This window comes from Danio rerio, chromosome 2 (genome assembly GCF_052040795.2).
Source record: "Danio rerio strain M-AB ecotype USA chromosome 2, GRCz13ab, whole genome shotgun sequence".
In the NCBI taxonomy this organism is placed as follows: Eukaryota; Metazoa; Chordata; class Actinopteri; order Cypriniformes; family Danionidae; genus Danio; species Danio rerio.
The window spans coordinates 14257327-14277605 of NC_141022.1; the positions used below are offsets into that span (position 1 = coordinate 14257327).

Consider the following 20279-nt stretch of genomic DNA (forward strand, 5'->3'; position numbering starts at 1 on the left):
CATCTCGCCCTGCTCTTCATTCTCTCTTCATATAGCCGTATATATGGCTATTACACGATCATAATACACTGTGATATAGCCTGGGTCGTTAGTTCGTTGCATTGTTTTCTCACTACAATCGATCCACTCAATAGGGCAGAGACCGTCTCTTTCAGGCGATCTCGGACTGATTGATTTGGCGCGGATGCGAGCGCGACTGGATATATGCCAAACAAACCACGCTAACGGGGCAAACGAGACAAACCGAAACAAACGTCTATGTGTCAAAGCACCATAAGATTGTATTTGCACACAATTGACAGACAGTCGCAGCACGTAGCTCTGGCTCGATCTGTGAGGCATCAAGGCAGCACTGTACACTGACCCGAGCGTCCCGCACGCTGGCCCCGGGCTATCGGGCAGTCCTTATTGTCGAGCCCTGAAGGTTTAAGCTCTGTCGATGGGTCTCCTGCGTCTGCACAGTTCAACGAGCACTTCAACAAACGTGTTTTTTCCCGCTTGGCAAGCCAAGCTGACGTGACATGGGGGCGTGGCAGCATTGACAATTCTATTTTTTGATTCGATAATCGAAATCGAGCATAAATTTCGATCGATTTCGATTAAAAATCGAAATCGTGACACCCTTAACCGGTATCATTTAATGCTGAATAAAGCATGTAATCAGTACCTGAAGTGATCATTGTCATAGTTTATGCTGTTATTTCAGCTGCAATGCCACGGTAAGAAACAGTTTTACAAAAAGAAATTTCAGGTGTTGCAGATGGTTAGGACAAAAACTCCTTTTAACATTTAACAAAATATTCCTTTTATCACATGCAGTCATGTGTTGTTAGGAAACAGTGTATGCTCGATAGTCAAACATGCTCCTGCTGGTGTCGACAATCGGACAAATTACATGGAGTCGAGCCAGGTGGAAAAACCTATTTCAGTGTTTTAAATTTGCACTGTCAATCCTACAGTATATTCTGCACTTTTGACATATCAAGTTTTCTGAATGAGAATTGCTTTCATTGTTGTATCTTCCCTGCGCTTGATTTTATCTTGCAGTGAGTCAAAACAGCAGTATTCAGATGAACCCTTCTCTGCGCTGCCACAGGTTACAGCCATCGTAAGTTATTCTAATGGATTTGCTTGCTCCATGGGTCAAGGAACTGTGTGTTTGTTTGAGAAAACCGAGAAGGCAGATCTCTACAAGAAGACCAGAGTCATAAAGGTGCCATGACATTGTAATGTTTTTGTTTTAGTATTAAAAACTTTATTGAAATTTTTTAACTGTTTTTTTTTTTTTTTTTTTTCAGATTCCTCCAAAACGTTTTAGTAACGATCTCAGTTTAACAGAGAAGCAGAAAATCAGCACTCTCTGCATCAGTCCATCAGAAGAGACTCTGGTTGCCAGCACAGACCTTGGACAGCTCTACAGCATCCATCTCTCCATAGCTGAGTTACAAAAGGTGCAGTCTGCCCAACTGTTGTATACTAATGTAATTTTGTATTTTTAGAATTTTTCGGGGTTTTTTTTATTTTAATTTATTAAATATTTTGTACTGATTGAAATGCAATTTAATTATTCTGTGTTCTTGTTATCTACTGTACTTGTATGTATAGAGGCTTTATGTAGTTTAATTTATATTTCAGTTTTATTTTTATTTTGTATGGTATGAAAAAGAAGCAGGATCCCTGTAAAGATATGATTGCCGTGATTGCTAAAATGGCACTGCACTTGATTCATAAATTAAAAGAAATTATTGACACAGTGCTTAAAAGTGGCAAGAAGGCCCTTTTTCTTATTCTTCAGAGTGATTGGTCCCCAATCGGGGAGCGTGGGTTACGTACGTACGTATGTACAAAATGCAGCTGTAAGAGCAAAGATTACATCTGTAACAATTAGATTTTGTAGCATCCTTACCTGGTTTTACAACTGGTATCACGATTGCTATTTTCCATTTTTTGGGTAAGATGCCTTCCTAATTATTTAGTATATGATTAAATTGTTTCAATATTGCTTTCATGGCCACCTCTGGTAAAAATTTTTTAGCATACTATATCTAATCATATTTCTCCCAAGTGTTGAATAATTGGAAATATTGATAGCTATTTTTAATTTGTAAGCATTAAAATCTTGATTCAAATAACTATCCATATGTTGTTTTTTCCTATGAACAATTTTTTATTTTTCCACTCAATTAATGTCTTCTTTTTGAAAAGATATAAACCAAATATTCAATGCTATGAACTTTTGCTAATGCTTTTGCAATAATTTAAGTTTTTCCGTTGTTTGTCACCACCCTTTTCTCCTCCTCTTTTATTACAGGAATTGATTCATAATTATCAATGCCATTAATTGTCCTTTTTTTTCATACCACATGCATTCCAGTTTCTCTTCCAATTGTGTTACAGATTTACTGCCAAGCCTTTCTCTTTGCACTTTTAATAACCCTTTTTGCAACTGCCCTTCTCTTCTGATATTCTGTAACTTCTCTTGACATTGTTCTTTTTTTAATTAGGGAAGTCTTATTTCTTTCTCCTTTTGTCATCATACATTCTTCTGACCACCATGGCACATTTTTCGTTCTTTCCATTACCCTGCTTGAATGCCAATCTTGTACACTAAAACCCAATCCCAATTCTACCCCTTAGCCCTTACCCTTCCGCCTCCCCCTCGTGAAGGGGTAGGGGTGTCTCAATTCTCTTTAGCTTGACGGCGTAAGGCAAAGGGCAAGAGGGGAAAAACCCCTTTGAACAAAAATTTTTAGGACCACACTTGAAACCAAGAGGTAAAAAAATTTCCCCGAATACACCAGCCACAGCTGCAACCGGAAGTAAGGAGATGCAAAAATTAATCAATTTTAAATTAAAATAAAAATAAAAATTTATTAAAATTAAATCAATAAATGTGTTTGTTTTACCATCATGCTTAAAAAAAAAGTTTTTAAAATCGAAACCCGCTAAATTCCGCGATCCACAATCTCTAATAATAACTCCTGTACAGCAGTCCCAAAACATTCTGACACTCGATGACACTTGAATACCCTGTCAGAACAGTCTAGTGGCTGGAAATAACCTTTTTATAGTGTCTGCTATAATGTTAATGTTGATTTTGTGTGTTTACATGATGAATGTGGCAGCTGTGTAAATGCACAGCATATTTACAATCCTATTGCCACATTAGATCGTTATGATAACATAATATATGCATTCAATGATTTCCTGAGGATAAATACCAAAAAACACACACACACACACAACTGGAATCACTACAGCAGTCTGATCTCATATGAAGCAAGAGATCGTGCTGACATGTGCTGTAGTGCTGTCCCAATTCTATGAGGTAAATTTTAAAGCCCCTCCCCTTAACACTCGGTCAGGGCTAGGGGTAGGGGTACAAAAAATAGAATTGGGATTGGGCCTATTTAAAGTTTTGTTTTTGTACAGTATTCTGGACCTCACATACTACAGGCCAGTGATCATTAATCATATCATTATCAAGCACATTCCAAGCGCACTTATCCGCTAAAACAGCTGATTTTATTGTAAGGTCAAGGCATGACATATTGTCTTCTATTATATCCATCCTTGTTGGCTTCCCATCATTCAAACATAAAAGTGAGTTTTCTTCCATAAACTCCTTCACAATTATCTCATTGCTGTCTGCATTTACATTTACATTTAGTCATTTAGCAGACGCTTTTATTCAAAGCGACTTACAAATGAGGACAAGGAAGCAATTTACACAACTAAGAGCAACAATGAATAAGTGCTATAGGCAAGTTTCAGGTCTGTAAAGTCTAAGAAGGAAAGTATTAGTAGTATTAGTATTTTTTTTTTGTACAGTTAGTGTGATATTCAGAGAGGCAGTTGCAGATTAGGAAGTGAAGTGGAGACTAAATAGTTGAGTTTTTAGTCGTTTCTTGAAAATAGCGAGTGACTCTGCTGTTCTGATGCAGTTAGGGAGTTCATTCCACCAACTGGGCAGATTGAGCGTGAGCGAAAGTGATTTCTTCCCTCTTTGGGATGGAACCACTAGGCGACGTTCATTCACAGAACGCAGGTTTCTGGAGGGCACATAGATCTGCAGAAGTGAGAGCAGATAAGAAGGAGCAAGGCCAGAAGTCACTTTGTAGGCAAACATCAGAGCTTTGAATTTGATGCGAGCAGCAACTGGCAGCCAGTGCAAACGGACTAGCAGCGGAGTGACATGTGCTCGTTTAGGTTCATTGAAGACCACTCGTGCTGCTGCGTTCTGGAGCAGTTGAAGAGGCTTGATAGAGTTAGCTGAAAGCCCAGCTAGTAGAGAGTTGCAGTAATCCAGTTTGGAGAGAACAAGAGCTTGAACAAGGAGTTGAGCTGCATGTTCAGATAAGAAGGGTCGGATCTTTCTGATGTTATAGAGTGCGAATCTGCACGATCGAGCAGTTCTAGAAATGTGGTCAGAGAAGTTTAGTTGTTTATCAATCGTTACTCCAAGGCTTTTCACCATTTTGGATGCAGTAATGGTTGCCCCATCCATCTGGATTGAAAAGTTATAGTATAGAGTCGGGTTGGCAGAAACTACAAGCATTTCCGTTTTTGCAAGGTTCAGCTGAAGATGATGATCTTTCATCCAGTGTGAAATATCCAACAGGCAGGCTGAGATGCGAGCTGGAACCGAGGGATCATCAGGATGAAAAGAGAGGTATAGCTGGGTATCATCAGCATAGCAGTGGTAGGAGAATCCATGTCTCTGGATGACTGGTCCTAGAGATGATGTGTAGATGGAGAAGAGAAGTGGCCCAAAAACAGAGCCTTGAGGTACCCCAGTGTTTAGATGCTGTAGGTTGGACACCTCTCCCCTCCAAGATACCCTGAATGACCTGTCAGAGAGGTAAGATCTGAACCATTGTATAACAGTGCCCGCAACGCCCAGTGACTCGAGCGTAGATAGCAGGATCTGGTGGTTGACAGTGTCAAAAGCAGCTGACAAGTCCAGCAAAATGAGGACTGATGATTTTGAGTCTGCTTTAGCCAGTCTGAGATCCTCCACGACCGAGAGCAGGGCAGTCTCAGTAGAGTGGCCTTTCTTAAAGTCGTATTGCTTGTTGTCCATGAGATTGTTTTGAGTAAGAAAGTCCAGGACTTGATTGAATACTACTTTCTCCAGAATCTTGGCCATGAATGGAAGCAGGGATACTGGTCTGTAATTTTCAAGTAGCGTATGGTCCAGGTTGGGTTTCTTTAGCAGTGGGGTAACCCTAGCCTGCTTAAATAAAGTGGGGAATAAACCAGAGTCAAGAGATGTGTTAATTATGTGAGTCAGTGTTGGTATGACTGCAGGAGAGATGGCTTGCAAGAAATGAGAGGGAATGGGATCGAGTGGACAGGTGGTTGCATGGCTAGATAGCACGAGTTTGGACACCTCAGACTCAGAGAGCTGAGAAAAAGAGGTGAGTGTGTGTGGTGTTGGTGGTGTATCTTGTGTGTTTGTTGTAGGTGCAGCAAATTGAGCACTGATTTTTGCAGTTTTGGTGCAAAAGAATGTAACAAAGTCATCAGTAGTAAGTGTGGAGGATGCGGGTGGAGAAGGAGGATAGAGGAGGGAGGAAAATGTTTTAAAAAGTAGGCGAGGATTTGTGGCATTGTTGATTTTCAGACGGTAATATGTCTGCTTTGCAAAAGTAACCTCAGCTGAGAAAGAGGACAGAAGAGTTTGGTATGTTAAGAGCTGTGCAGGATTTTTAGTTTTCCGCCAAATTCTCTCTGCAGCCCGAAGTTTTGAGCGATGCTCACGGAGAGCATCCGAGAGCCAGGGTGCAGGAGGACTGGCACGGGCTGGCCTGGATGCAAGAGGACATAATTGGTCTAGACATGATGCTAGTGTGGAGCAGAGTGTATCAGTGGCACTGTTCGTATCAAGTGCAGAGAGTTCGCAAGATGGAGGAAGAGAGTCTGAAACAATGGTGGATAGTCTATTGGGTGAGAGAGATCGTAGGTTTCTGCGAAAGGTAACCAGTGTTGGAGTGTGTGGCGGCTCAGGAGTAATGTGGATGTTGAGAGACAGAAGGAAATGATCCGATATTTGTAGTGGAGTTACTATTGTTTGATCAGCGAAGCAGTGTCGTGTGTAAATAAGGTCTAGCTGAATACCTGATTTGTGGGTAGCAGAAGTAGGTGCTCTTTTTAGGTCAAAAGAGGCAAGCAGAGTCTGAAAGTCAGCAGCTTGCGGTTTCTCAACGTAAATGTTGAAGTCACCAAGCACCAACAAGGGAGTGTCAAAATTAGAAAAAGATGAGAGAAGAACATCCAGTTCATCTAAGAAGTTACCTAATTTACCGGGTGGGCGGTAGATGACAACCACATTTATGTAGAAGGGGTGGATAATGGTGACTGCATGGAATTCAAAGGAGCTGATTGTTGGCAGGGATGGTATCAGAGTAAATTTCCATTCTTTGGAAATTAGTAGTCCAGTCCCACCCCCTCTCCCTGTCTGACGAGGAGTGTGGGAAAAAGAGAAATTAGCAGAAAGAGTAGCATGTGTAGCAGTGTCCTCCGGCCTCAACCAGGTCTCAGTTAGAGCCATGAGATTATAGTCAGAATATGTAGCTATGGAGGTAATAAAATCTGCCTTGTTAACAGCTGATTGACAATTCCAGAGGCCCACGGAGAGAGAGAGTTGTGAAATAGCAGATACATGTATTGAACGAAGGTTGTGAGGATTACGCCTGCAGCGTACCTCCCGTGTTTTGCGAGTGTTAGTAACAACAGGAATTAGAAAACACATAATAAAAGTGCACTGACAAAAAAAAATAAGTGTAAAGATAAAGTAAAACAAGAAAGTAAAGTACTCAAGTGCTTTGTCGGTGTCTTTGCTCGGTGGAGTTGCGCAGATAGAGTCGATGGCGCAGGTAGAGTCGATGGCGAAGGTAGAGTCGATGGTCTTTACACTCGTCGGTCTTCACACGAGGCGGTCTTCACACGAGGCTGCCGCGACCGCTGCCGCGGTGAACTAGTTGCTTATATAACCCCAAAGCACTAGCTGATTGAATTCAGCTGGACACGCCTCGAGAGTCAAAACAAGGGCCAAAACTGCGGCGGACGACGCAAAACCCTCTGCGTTCGCTACACAAGCTCTTATAGTAACCAAGGAAATAGTGGCTAAACACTTCTAGTATTATACACAACTGAAAGCAAGTTTAAATGTCCTACAACTTTACACAAACAGCTGAAAACAAGTCCTCAAACCATACACAACAACTGAAACAAGTCTTAAATGTACTTACAGGCTGCTGGTCTCAATGGTAAAGTGCGTCTCCTGCCGACTAAAGCTAGTGTGCTCACTATATAGTGATTACCTGGCGTTTGGACATGCCTCCCGAGTCAAAACAAGGGCCGAAACTGCGGCGGACGACGCGAAACCGTCTGCGTTCGCTACACAAGCTCTTATAGTAACCAAGGAAACAGTGGCTAAACACTTCTAGTATTATACACAACTGAAAGTTTAAATGTCCTACAACTTTACACAAACAGCTGAAAACAAGTCCTCAAACCATACACAACAACTGAAACAAGTCTTAAATGTACTTACAGGCTGCTGGTCTCGATGGTAAAGTGCTCCTCATTTATGCCCATTATGTGCATTAAAAATCCCCACATATAATTACTTTCCTCTTTGTATCCCCAATAATTTCTTCTAATATATTATTACTTATTTCCTTGCATAGAATATAAAAAAATATGATTCTAATACCCTCCCATTACGTCTATGCTTACATATTCTATGTGATTATTTTTGTCTATCCTCTCATATACTATGGGCCCTATCATACAACCGGCGCAATGCATTACAAGGCCTGACGCAGTTGTTGTTTGCTTGTTTTAATTCAGCGCAAGAGTCATTTTAATGTTTTGCAGCACGCTATTTAAATAGTTAAGGCATTTGCGCTCATATGTGCGTTCTGGTCTAAAAAAGGGGACGTGTTAATGCGCATTGCTTGCTTGTTGCTATTTTGAATAACTATAATAGACTGCACAATAGACCAGATCAAAGCAGGTCTAAAATCCAGCGCAGACTGCATTAGTTGTGCGCCTCCCTTAAACATTGCTTAATACACACAGGATGTACAGCAATACGCAAATATCTTTACAAATGAAAAAGGATTAAAGGATTAAAATAATGCAAAAAATATTATTTTCTAGCCTTCATTAATACAAAAACCTCTACCTCCATGCCTTCTTCATCTCGGGGCTTTTTTAGTTTATTCATAAAAAATTCCTTTGTATAATAATATATTAGTTGTAGTATTATTTATTATATGCATATTTATATTTGTTTTATTAAAAACAAGCTTAGATTTGCCCACCTGTCAGGTTTTAGACCATATGGGGCATAGTGTATTTGGAAAAACTGTTTTTTGAACACACTTCGTTATTATTGTTCATTTATTTGTTTCCTGGGAATTAGAACTGAATTTAGAAAAACTTTTGAAACAAATCTTTGCGCTTAACAAAAAAAATAATTATGTAGGCTAATGGATGTCTGTGCGTACAACACGTTTCCCTATCCACGAGAGTGAAAGTAAAGCCGGAGGAGGCTTATTCTCTTATTCTTACGCTGTAGATGCTCTGTTTAACTGTTTTCTCGCTAGAAGAATAAAATTTTTTCACTTATAAAGTCTGCCATGTAAATAGCAAATGCACTATGGTGTGACACAACTGACTCTTAAAGGTAATAGGAGATGGGACTCAGATTGGTTTATTCTTACACCTATAACTAATTATAGAATAAGCTCAACCCTGTTAGACCATGCACCGTGTTGCAAAGCAAATTTTTCCTTCCTTAAAATAGCAAAAGTGGATTTTGACATGCCCTTAATGCTTTTGCGCCCTGCGCCTTGGACTTTGCGCCTGGATGGTCAAAATAGCGCCCTATATCTTCTTTAATAAAAGTTGCACATGCACCACCATTTTTGTTTTTTCTGTGTTTCTTTTCTATTACACATCCATTGATCCTAAAATCTAAGAAGCTATTTAACCAAGTTTCCTGAATACATATAATATCTTGTGCTTTTCCTTTATCAATAATACATATTTTTAAACTCTTGTCCATTTGCTATTAAGCTCCTGGCATTCCAGTCTAATAGTACAATATACAATATCCAATTATTTATCATTACTCTGACTTTCCACTCGTGAAGTGCCATTTGCAACAGTACAGATAAAAGGAACAAAGTCAATTTTGTTTATTACAAATTGTGATTATAAATCTTTTTATGGAAGATTTATTTCTTCCTGGAAATGATCTTCAACCCTATCTCCTTGATCATCACTTCTTTTGGTTTCTGCTGTATTCTTAACTTCACTGGTAGCTTCTCCTTAAGTTAAGTGGTGTAGCCTTTATCTCTCTGCACTTCTCGGTCTTCTGATGTATGGGACACCCTGCATACGCTGCGCTGTGACCTACTCCACAGTTCCAGTATTTAATCTCAGCTCCTTCTTTACATTTTCCATTCTCAAGTACTTTTCCACATTTAGCACAATGCATTTTCCATTTACAGAAGTTTGCAGTGTGACCCATGTGTTCGCATTGGAGGAATGTATTCTCGCACTGAATAACTTACAAAACCTAGCTTTAATCTTACCAGAAGTATGCTTCCTATAAACTGACTTATTGCACTCAAACTATCAAATCTTTTATTATCTTATGTTTGTAAACACTTAGCAGAAATGACTGTGCCTCCATTTAAGTTTCCTTTGATATCTTCCATACTGACACTGAGCGGTTCTTGTAAAATGACTCCACGACTTGTATTGCCAATTTATTTGCCACTGCATGTTCAAACCAACAGGCCCATAAGATATGAAGATACAGTCGAAGTCAGAATTATTTGCCCCCTTCCCAATATTATTTTTTAATTATTTCCCAAATGATGATTAACAGAGCAAGCAAATTATTAGTATGTCTGATAATATTTTTTTCTTCTGGAAAATTTTGTTTTATTTCGACTATAATAAAAGCAAGTTTTAATTTTTAAAAGCCCTTTTAAGGTTAAAATTATTAGCCCCTTTAAGCTATATATTTTTTCAATAGTCTACAGAACAAACCATTGTTTTACAATAACTTGCCTTATTACCCTAACCTGGCTAGTTACCCTAATTAACCTAGTTAAGCCTTTAAATGCCCTGTTAAGCTGTATAGAAATGTCTTGAAAAAATCTAGTAAAATAATGATAATAATTCTGACTTAATTTAATTAATTTATGGTAGGTTATTTATTAAGTATCTGTACTGTATATGACATGAGCCTGTTGGTTAGAACATTTCTGCTGTGATTCACGTGTCAAATTCTAAAAGTAAACTTTTCTAAAAATAAAATAAAACAACAATTTCCTATAATAATAATAATAATAATAATAATAATAATAATAATAATCACAATCATTGATAATATTTTATAATATTATTAATGATATTAGAATGCTTGTTAGCTTTTGTAAGAGATTTTATGTTTTAAAATAGAACATGTAATGTTCTCAATAATAGTTGTAAAGGAAACATTAGTTCTATATGAGCCGTTTACAAATATTTCAGTTAATGGAAAATGAAGACATTTTGTAAAACAATCTGGATTTTTGTAGAATGATTTTAGGAGTATCATAACTTAAAACTTATACTAAATATATGAAATAAAAAATAATAAACTTTTTTAAACTTTTTTTTGTTTTTAAACTTGTATTTAATGTTTACAATGCAAATCCAATTAGATCTACTTTATTGGTAAACAAAGCAAGTCTCCTATATAATATAACTAGTAAAAGACAGAAAATATTACTGTACAAACTTTAGAAAAAAACATATGAACATTTTTTAAATTAGCTATTATATCAAGATAATATTAGTAAAATTTATTGAAAAACAGAATAAATAAAAATCTTTTTTTATTAATTTATTCGATGGGCTAATAATCTGCAGAAATCTCAGGATTTCTGCACGCGCAGATTCTGTGTGGGCCTACTTATGAGATATAAAGTCGCAATTTTTTTATAATTACAACTCTTATTCTAACAACTAAAATTTAGTTTGCAATAATGAGTTATTAACTTTCAAAAAAGAAAAAAAAATACATATGATACTTAGATGTTGACTATTTACCTTTGATGAGGCACATGCTTATAAATATATAATGAAGAAGTTGCTTTATTTATACTAATGTAGTCATATTGTTTAAACCAAGTTTCAGTGCATTAAGATTATTGTTTTTCGTTATTTTATTACCAATAAGTGCTTAAGGTGCAAGTGATCTGATGTTTAGAAGACTGGTATGTGATTGTTCTGTATAAATATGGATTTCCATATTTTCTGAGCTCAATGTGGCAGTCAAGTATCAGTGAGGTTCATCATCAAAGCAGATGACCTTATGGTTTTTCCTGTCATTATTCATCAATGTGCTTGTGCTCAAGAAGGAGCAGCAACTGCTTCATTCCGGGCCTCATTCCGGGATTTAATTGTAGACCAACTCAAAATTCCAAGAAAAACAGTCATAACTGTGAAAATTACAATTATGTTTTTATTACATAGCTTAAAAAAATGTGTAAAATAAGATACAACAGAAACTCAGAATTGCAAGAATAAAAAAAAATAAAAATCTAAATTGCAACATGGATTTTAAAGAATCATCAGGGTCTCTGTTTCTAATTACTGTGTCAAGTTTAGACACTCTATTTTTGTTTGGTTGTAAGCCCCACAATTTTAAACCCCTTCGTTTCAGGTTTTGTTTTTCGATCATGAGTCTGAATGTAACTCTGTTAAGTTCCTGTCAAGTACCATCCCAGCAGTCACACAACGTCAAAAGATGTTGGTATTACTGTAAGTTAGATGTAGGTCTTGATGTTGAGTGACAAAAATTCAATGTACATTCAATAACAACGTCAAATGACGTTGATATTTAGGTTTTATTTGGGTTACGTTGGTAAGTGACCAAAATCCAACCTCGAGCCAACATCTTCAGTCAATGTCATATTGATGTCAAATGCTGATATTTATCAGGAATGGCAACCAAAATCCATCTGATAGACATCATAGTGGTAACGTCCATACAACATCAAGCTGTAACATCATTATACATTGTAACGTTATTACATCTTTGATATTTGGTTGTTATTAGGTTGTATTTGAAGTTGACCAAAATGCAACGTCTGTCTGACGTTGTAAACTGATGTTGTATTTTAAGGTCAACACGATTTTCCTTTCCACCCAAAATCCCATATACTGTGATGTTGGGGAACAATGCAATCTGACGTTATATTGTTATATTGTTATTGTTCTGTGCCTGCTGGGATGCCTTGTATTTTTATCCCATTATTTACCCTTTTTTAAAATTTCTGGCAAGAGACTGTCAAAGAAGAAGGTGACAGTCTGTTACCGAAAGTTACACAAACCATTTATGAAGTTTTAAATATGGATAATTTTAAATTAAATTTAATTAAATTAAAAAGAGCCACTTGAGGCAGTTTTTATAATGGATTGATTCACTTTATTAGACTTCCTTTAGACTGTTGGGAAAAAAAATACAGCTATTGTCATTTAGTACTGGACAATCCCAAGATAAATTGAGTGTATCCAAAGCTCTCTATTTTTGATCAAACAAATGTGCTTTACTTGGCCTAACCAATCACAATCAAAGACTGGAACTATTCCTTTTATAGAGATGGTTTACTTTTAGTTCTGTATTTACTCACAAGACTTGCAATGACTTATTTGTTATTTTTCTTTTTGTCTTATCAGGGGGAGTGTGCTTATTTTGAGTACCTGTCTCACTCATTCCATAATAACATCATAACCGGTTTATCCACCTGCATTCGCAAACCACTCATTGCCACAAGCTCCCTGGACCGCTCTGTGCGCATATGGAACTTCGAGACCAAGTATGTTTAGCTTTGTTAAAGAGACAAGGTGTTGTCTGCATTATTATTAATGTTTAATTAAAGAGGCAGTGATTTTATTTTTACAGTCTTGTCAATATTTACTTGAAGTTCTGTCTGTGTAAACAGATTGTGTGAACAAATTAATACATTAAGAAGTGCCGATAACCCACTGATTTTCCCCAGATTACAGGCCAATCCATTGGTGAGCTTGTTAACTTTCAAATCGGCCAAAAATTCTTTAGTGTGAGAAAAAAAATTAGAGCATTCCCCTTCGGGTGGGGAACTTCAATGCTATAGTGGAATTAATTTACTTCTGGGAAATGTCTGGAAAACGCCATAATGACTCCACCTTACCTCCATCTCTGATGAGAGGTTTGCCAGGCAAGCGTGAGCGCACCTGCATCATAGAGAGGCATGGTCTTCCAACGTGTTCCCTTGCCCTTACTTATCCCAGATCAATAAACGATTTTTGGATTTAAATTTATTTTCCGGGAGCCGCAAAACATCTAGATAGTTTCTAGAAATTTAAATTCGACAGTACTTTGGGAAAGCCTGCAGTTCCGATAGGGAGGATGCTGCGGAGGCCACCTGCTATCCATGGAATGGCTATTTCGCATTCACAAGTTTAGTTAATTTTGACTGACATGAAATCATAAAAGCAAATAATAATGGTATAAAACAACAGAGAGTTGTAAGAAAGCATTTGATGCATGTCCAAAAGCATTTGCAATTTGTTGGAAGGAATAAGAAACTGCTACTGTGATGTGCACAAATGACTAATTGTTTTGAAAAATGCATTAACTGTTGTGCACATGTAAATAGTGTTGTGAGAAATGTACCAAAGCGACTGAGAAAAACTGTAACATTTAATTTTTAACATTTAATGATAAATGGCTGGTCAACAACAGATTGAAGGGGAAACAACTTGAATTAATTGCAACATTGCAATACTGTGTATTGCATTAGCACTGTTATATCAAACTGTCATATAGCCCATAACAGTCTCTCATGTTTATTTATTTTTAATTTTGTGAAAAATAATTTTAAATATGTGGTTTCAACAACCAGATGCATTTAGACCTGTCCAGTTTTTATATCTTGCTGTTCAAACTATGAATAATATAAATTAACAGTATTTACAATATTTAATTTACAATTGTTTGAAAAATTACAATTAAGCTTGCATTTTAGCAAGTATGCATTAAATTGACCATATGCACAGTTGTCATCATAAGTTTTCTGGCTGGCTTAAGAATGGTCAGTTGTTAATAAATAATAAATAAATAAAAACATTAACTTTAAATATTAAAAATAAAGTTTATTTTAAATAAGTAATGTTCTTTAAACTTTCATTCTCAATCAAACATATATGTTACAAACATAAAACATTTAAGCAGCACAACTGTTTAAAATAAGAAATGTTTCTAGATTTTTTACAGTTTAAAATATATCTGTTATTTTAAATTGCTCGAACCTTACTGTAATCTCTAATTAATGTTAGTATATTTGGTACTGTTATATATACAATTATATACCATAAATATACCTTTACTTAACATTTAGATTGATAGATTTGAAGTTGACAGCCGGAAAAAAAAATGCATTGTAAAAAGCAATCAAAATATGTCTGGTCTAAGGTGTCAGATCCTTTAAGAGAGTCACTTTTGTAAGAGTGAATTTGTGTTCTCTAGTGTTTTAGAGCTGTACAAGGAATTCCAGGAAGAAGCCTACAGTGTTGCTCTTCACCCCACTGGACTTTACATCCTGGTGGGATTCTCTGACAAACTTCGTCTCATGACTCTTCTCATGGATGACATCAAGATTTTCAAGGAATTTACCATACGCAATTGCCGTGAGGTGCATCTCTAAATTGCTCAAACTGCCTTTCTCATTTGTACTTTTTATTTATGTTACCCATTTCAGAATTGTTGGTATATTTTAAAAATATAAAAAAAAATAGATTTTCATTTCTTCAGTGTCAGAAGCCTGTTTCACAAAACTAGTTGAACAAACTGGCTGGCGGAGTAGGTTGCAGGTTGACAAATCCCAAGAAAAGCAAACTGGTTAAAATCAAGTTAAGTTGTTTAACAAAGGCTGATATAAATGTACTGTTATTTTGGATTTCTCACAGATATTAACATCAATATTAATATTATTATTGAAATTTTAGCATGTAATGTAGATTTTTTTTTGGATTGTCTTAAATATAAAAAATAATATTTGTAATAATATTGACATTAAAAAAGTAGCTTGGGGGCTACTCTTTCAAAAGAGGTGCTGTCGAGCAATGTTGCCACACCCACTTCTAGAACCAATAACAAACATACAGCTTTGCCTCTTCTGGGGCCTGTTTCAGAAAGGAGGTTAAGTGAAAACTCAGAGTATTTTTACCCTGAAATGAGAAAAACTCTGGGTTTTCCGTTTCAAAATGCCAGATTTGTTAAACTCAAGAAGGCAGGGTTAGTCAAGCCTGTTTCTAAAAGAGAGGTAACTTCAGTTACTGTGGTAACTTACTCTGTGAACCTAATCTGGGGCCTGTTTTAGTAAGGAGGTTAAAACAACTCGGAGTTTAAACTTGAACTCTGAGTTGATTTACCAAGTGATTAAAAACTCTGAGTTTTCGGTTTCAGAATAGCTGATCTGAGTTAGGTTAATCAACTTTGAGTAGACCAACTCAGAGTTGCGCACATCGTGACTATTAAAAGGCATTATCAATAGAGCACAGACATTATAAGTGACTATGCCAACATCTTAAAAAAAGAGATCACCATTTCTTACTCTGGCTGAACTTGATCTGCTCATGCAAAGTTATAGCAAATATAAGTGTATATATTTAAAAGAAGCAACCATCAGTGAAACAGAGACAGTTAGCCTGGGAAAACAGCTGCTCAAGTTAATGCGTATTTTTTTAATTTAAAGTATTTAAATATTTAAATATAATAAAATAATTAATGTTATGTGTGCTGTTTATACTTTTTTCTAAACGTTTATACACGTTTATCAGTTTTAATAGATTTAACAGTGCACTTGTGTGTCTGCCTTTTTATTGATCAAGTGATAGACGTTGATATAACATTTAGAAGGTAAGCAGTGCTAAAAATAATTTTTAGACAGAATAATAATCCCATTAATCTAGTAACAGTACATGTCGAAGGTTAAGCTGATTATTCATGAAAAAAGGACAGACCTCGTACGTGATTTTGTTCTGTGTGTGACAAAAATGTAGGCAATAGCTGTTTTTCCATCAAAATATATTACATAAATTTGTGCAAAACTGGAATAACGCCTAAAAGATGCGAATAAAGCAGCGTTTTTATCCAACGTGTCAAAAAAAAAACAATCATCACTTCCTGATTAACTTGCGCCAAATATCTACAGTAAAAACAGAATTGATTTTTTGTTTAATTAATGTACTTGCGCCTCAGAAGACAATTGACACACAATGAACACGTGGGGGCGTTTGAAGCCAGACGCAGAGACTCTTGACACGCTCCAGACGCTCGGAGGTAATTAATAATATACACTAATACTGAAACAGTTAAGGCATTTTAGAATGACTAAAACAACATTTAAGATGTTCTACAGTGTGCTCAGTCTGCTGGTTTGTCCATTCACACACATTTTTATCATCATCTCTAACAAACCTTTTTTTAATGTACATACTGTAATTTGTTAAGTGCACTTCGTAGTTTATGCGCATCTTTTCTTATCAAATAAAATTTTATCCTACTCAGTTATGCACATGTTTTATTATGTGTATTTTCAAAAGTTATGTGCATCATTACATTTCCATCAATAGTTTTTATGGGCATCTCCAAAATGAGCTCTAAAATAGGTGTGTGGAAACGTAAGGCTAAGGCGAGAAATACGCTTCATCTTAAAAAAAGGGGAGGAGACCGACAGAATCTCAGAGTTTAGAGAATAAAACCTGCTCCGGACCAGGTTAGATTTACAGAGTAAGTTACCACAGTAAAGTTACCTCTCTTTCAGAAACAGCCTTGACTTACCCTGATTTCTTGTGTTTAACAAACCTGCCATTTTGAAATGTCTACACTCATATTTGCTATAACGTTGCATGATCACATCAAGTTCAGCTGGGGAAAGAAATGGTGATCTCTTTTTTTAAGATGTTGTCATGGTCACTCCATTGATAATGCCTTTTTATAGTCTAGGTGTGCGCGCTTAACTCTGAGTTGGTCTACTCAAAGTTGATTGACCTAACTCAGATACGCTATTCTAAAACCGGAAACTCTGAGTTTTTAATCTCTCTGTAAATCAACTCAGAGTTCAAGTTCAACTCTTGAGTTGTTTGAACCTCCTTACTGAAACAGGCCCCTGGTGTGTGTGCGAAGTTTTGTGAGTTTTTGAGCATGTTTAGGCTGTTAAAATTGATTAATTTTTGCGAAAAAGAAGAAAAGTTAGAAGTATAATAAACTGAGCAATAGGCCCTACACACCAATAGAGCTCAGTCCCTAATAATGATAAAAATAATAATAATAATAATAATAAACGCTTCAATGCTTGACAGATGGACCTCGCACCCAGGCTCACTACCACCTTGGGAGAGCAGAGAACCGTAGACAATAATAATTTAAGCTGATAAATGTAAAAAACCTGAGGAAATCACTTATTCATGCCAAACTTCCTTCTATCAGCAGATGACGCTATAACTGCGACTTAATATTGGCAAGTGAATGTCTTTAAAAGAGTAATCTCATCAAACCTGTGAATTTTCAGGCTGATCAGACATTGTTTGGCTAAGTTATAAGTACTTCCTCAATGGCGAAACACTAAAATTTGTCAGTCTGCCACGGACTCGCACTTTGACAAAATTCTAGATCTTCACAATCTAACATCACAAAGGGATTTGTCTTATACTGACAAAACTTGGATGCAATATGATAAAATATATATGAGTGTGTTACAATGTAAAGCATGTCACTTCCTGTTGCTAGCAGGTGGAACTAAGACTGTAGCAGTTCCAATAGGGCCTACACACCTCACAGTAGGTGCTTGGTCCCTAATTAAATGTGCAAGCAGCGATAAAAGGGACCTCACACCTGGGCTGACCGCCGCCTGGTGGCCCTAGAATGACATAGAATACTGGACAAGGCATTGGCTATGACTGTGACTCAATATTGGCATGTTGATGTTTTCAGGAAAGAAATCTCATCGAACCTGTGAATTTACAGGCAGATCGGACATTATTTGGCCAAATTATAAGTACGTCCTTTTCCATGGCGAAACACTGAACTTTATCACAATCAAAACAATGAGGTTCAGTGGAGACTAGCAGAGGGCCGCTTTAGCCAGTCTCTCTGCTCCCTTAGCAGCCCCAGTGGCTCAAGTGCCAACATTAACTACTGCCAAATTACCAGAGAGAAGAGCTGCCCTAGCCCAGGTGGGATTAAAACCATCTCTCTTCATCAGTTCCGGTCTACCCCAGAAACTTGCTTAACAGTCTACAAACTATGCAACTCATTGGACACCTCTTATACATTCAAATGGAGCGTCAGCATCAATGCTTTACAGATGGCATGTGTCTGAAACTTTGTGCTGACACGATCGTCATAGCAGCTTCAGCCTATGAATTTAGAGTGCAATTGGCTAACGTTTAAGCTGGGGTACTTGCATAAAGCAATCTGATTGGCTAGTGCTTCCATAGGCACTTGAAAGGGAAGTGTTGACACTGATGCCCCATGTGAATCACAACTGTTTTACTTGTTTTTATTTTTGAAAAACAATAGAAGATTTATCCTAGTCTAGGAGATGCAAAATGTACTCCCAATTCCAGAATTACTCAAGCACAGAAAGAAGACATTGTTCTTTTAAAGTTTCATCCATTATATGCTAATATACTTAATTTTCTATGCTTTGGTCCATAGTGTACATTCAGTCATGGTGGTCACTTGTTTGCTGCTGTCAATGGAAACGTGATCAACATCTATTCCACTATTACATTTGAGGAGATCCTAAACCTGAAGGGACACAATGAAAAAGTAAGTTTCCTGATGTTTAAAGCAATATTTCACCCCATTTGAAATTTGTCTTCAGTTACTTAACATCACATTGGCGAAAGTCATGTGCATTTACCAATAGCTTAATACAACCCCAGTTACCAAAAAAGTTGTGAAGTTTTGTAAAATGTACTGAAATCAATAATCTGTCATTCTGTTAATTGCCTTTAACTTGTATGTAATTTGCAAAAGTACAAAGAAAATATTGCTATTCATTTCTTCACCAGCAAATTTAAATTGTTTGCTGCAACACAAATTAAATAGCTTTGAAACAGTCTACAATAAGCTGATTAACTGGGGATACTGTTTTTTTTGTTTTTGTTTGTTTGAATTTGTCTTTTTGGGGCTGTTTACACATGGACACCTCATCCGATCATGAATAGAACAGATCTAAATTTACTACGAAATGGGATTTATATTCGAGATGAATATAAATCCCATTGATCAAACCACTTCAGAAAGTGGTCTGGTAAACATTTCTGGACAGGTATACATTCATCTGATTATTGATACCACATATGTAAATTTTTCACTTCTCAAAAGTAAAATAAAATAAAAATATGTGAGCGCACATACAGTGCATCAAAAAAAGTATTCATATCGCTTCACTTTTTCCAATTTTTTTATGTTACAGCCTTATTCCAAAATGGATTATATTCATGTATTTCCTCAAAATTCTACACACAATACCCCATAATGACAATGTGAATTTTTTTCTTTTTTTGAAATTGTTGTAAATGTATTTCAAATAAAAAAAAAACCCTGAAATATCACATGCACATAAGTTTTCACAGCCTTTACCGTGAAGCTCTAAATTGAGCTCAGGTACATTCTGTTTCCACTGATCATTCTCGAGATGTTTCAGCAGCTTCATTAGAGTTCACCTGTGGTAAATTCAGTTGATTGGACATGATGGTCCCCGATGGTCACTCCATCTGAGCTCCAGCATTCTTCTGTGAAGAGAGGAGAACTTTAAAGAAGGAAAACAGTCTGTGCAGCTATCCACCAATAAGGCCTGTATGGTAGTGTGGCCAGATGTTAGCCACTCCCCACCTGAAATTTGCCAAAAGGCATCTGCAGGACTCTCAGACCATAAGAAACAAAATTCTCTGGTCTGATGAGACTAAAATTGAACTGAAGAACTCATCACCAGGCTAATACCATCCCTATTGTGAAGCATGGTGGTGGTAGCATCATGCTGTGGTGATGTTTTTCAGCAGCAGGAACTGAAAGACTAGCCAGGATAGAGGGAAAGATGAATGCAGCAATGTACAGAGACATCCCTAGCAAAAACCTGCTTCAGAGTGCTCTTGACCTCAGACTGTGACGCTCAATAATTAGGACGTGGAACCCAATTGCAAGTAAACAG

At 36.7% G+C, this 20279-nt stretch overlaps 2 protein-coding genes across 14 annotated transcripts in view; one reads left to right on the forward strand and one right to left on the reverse strand.

The window, feature by feature from the left end:
• The window catches only part of LOC147846232 (uncharacterized), an 849179-nt gene that overhangs the window by 820151 nt on the left and 8749 nt on the right, over positions 1–20279 (reverse strand). The window lies entirely within an intron of this gene.
• Positions 1–20279, forward strand: part of cfap57 (cilia and flagella associated protein 57) — a 311646-nt gene that overhangs the window by 36824 nt on the left and 254543 nt on the right. For all 13 annotated transcript variants that reach the window (XR_015477379.1, XR_015477380.1, NM_001442688.1 and 10 more), the window contains 5 exon segments: positions 1048–1213; positions 1299–1451; positions 12754–12893; positions 14585–14750; positions 18779–18892. Coding sequence is in view for 11 of the 13 variants with exons in the window: in NM_001442688.1 (NP_001429617.1) it covers positions 1048–1213; positions 1299–1451; positions 12754–12893; positions 14585–14750; positions 18779–18892 (739 nt within the window). In the remaining 2 variants the exon portion in view is untranslated.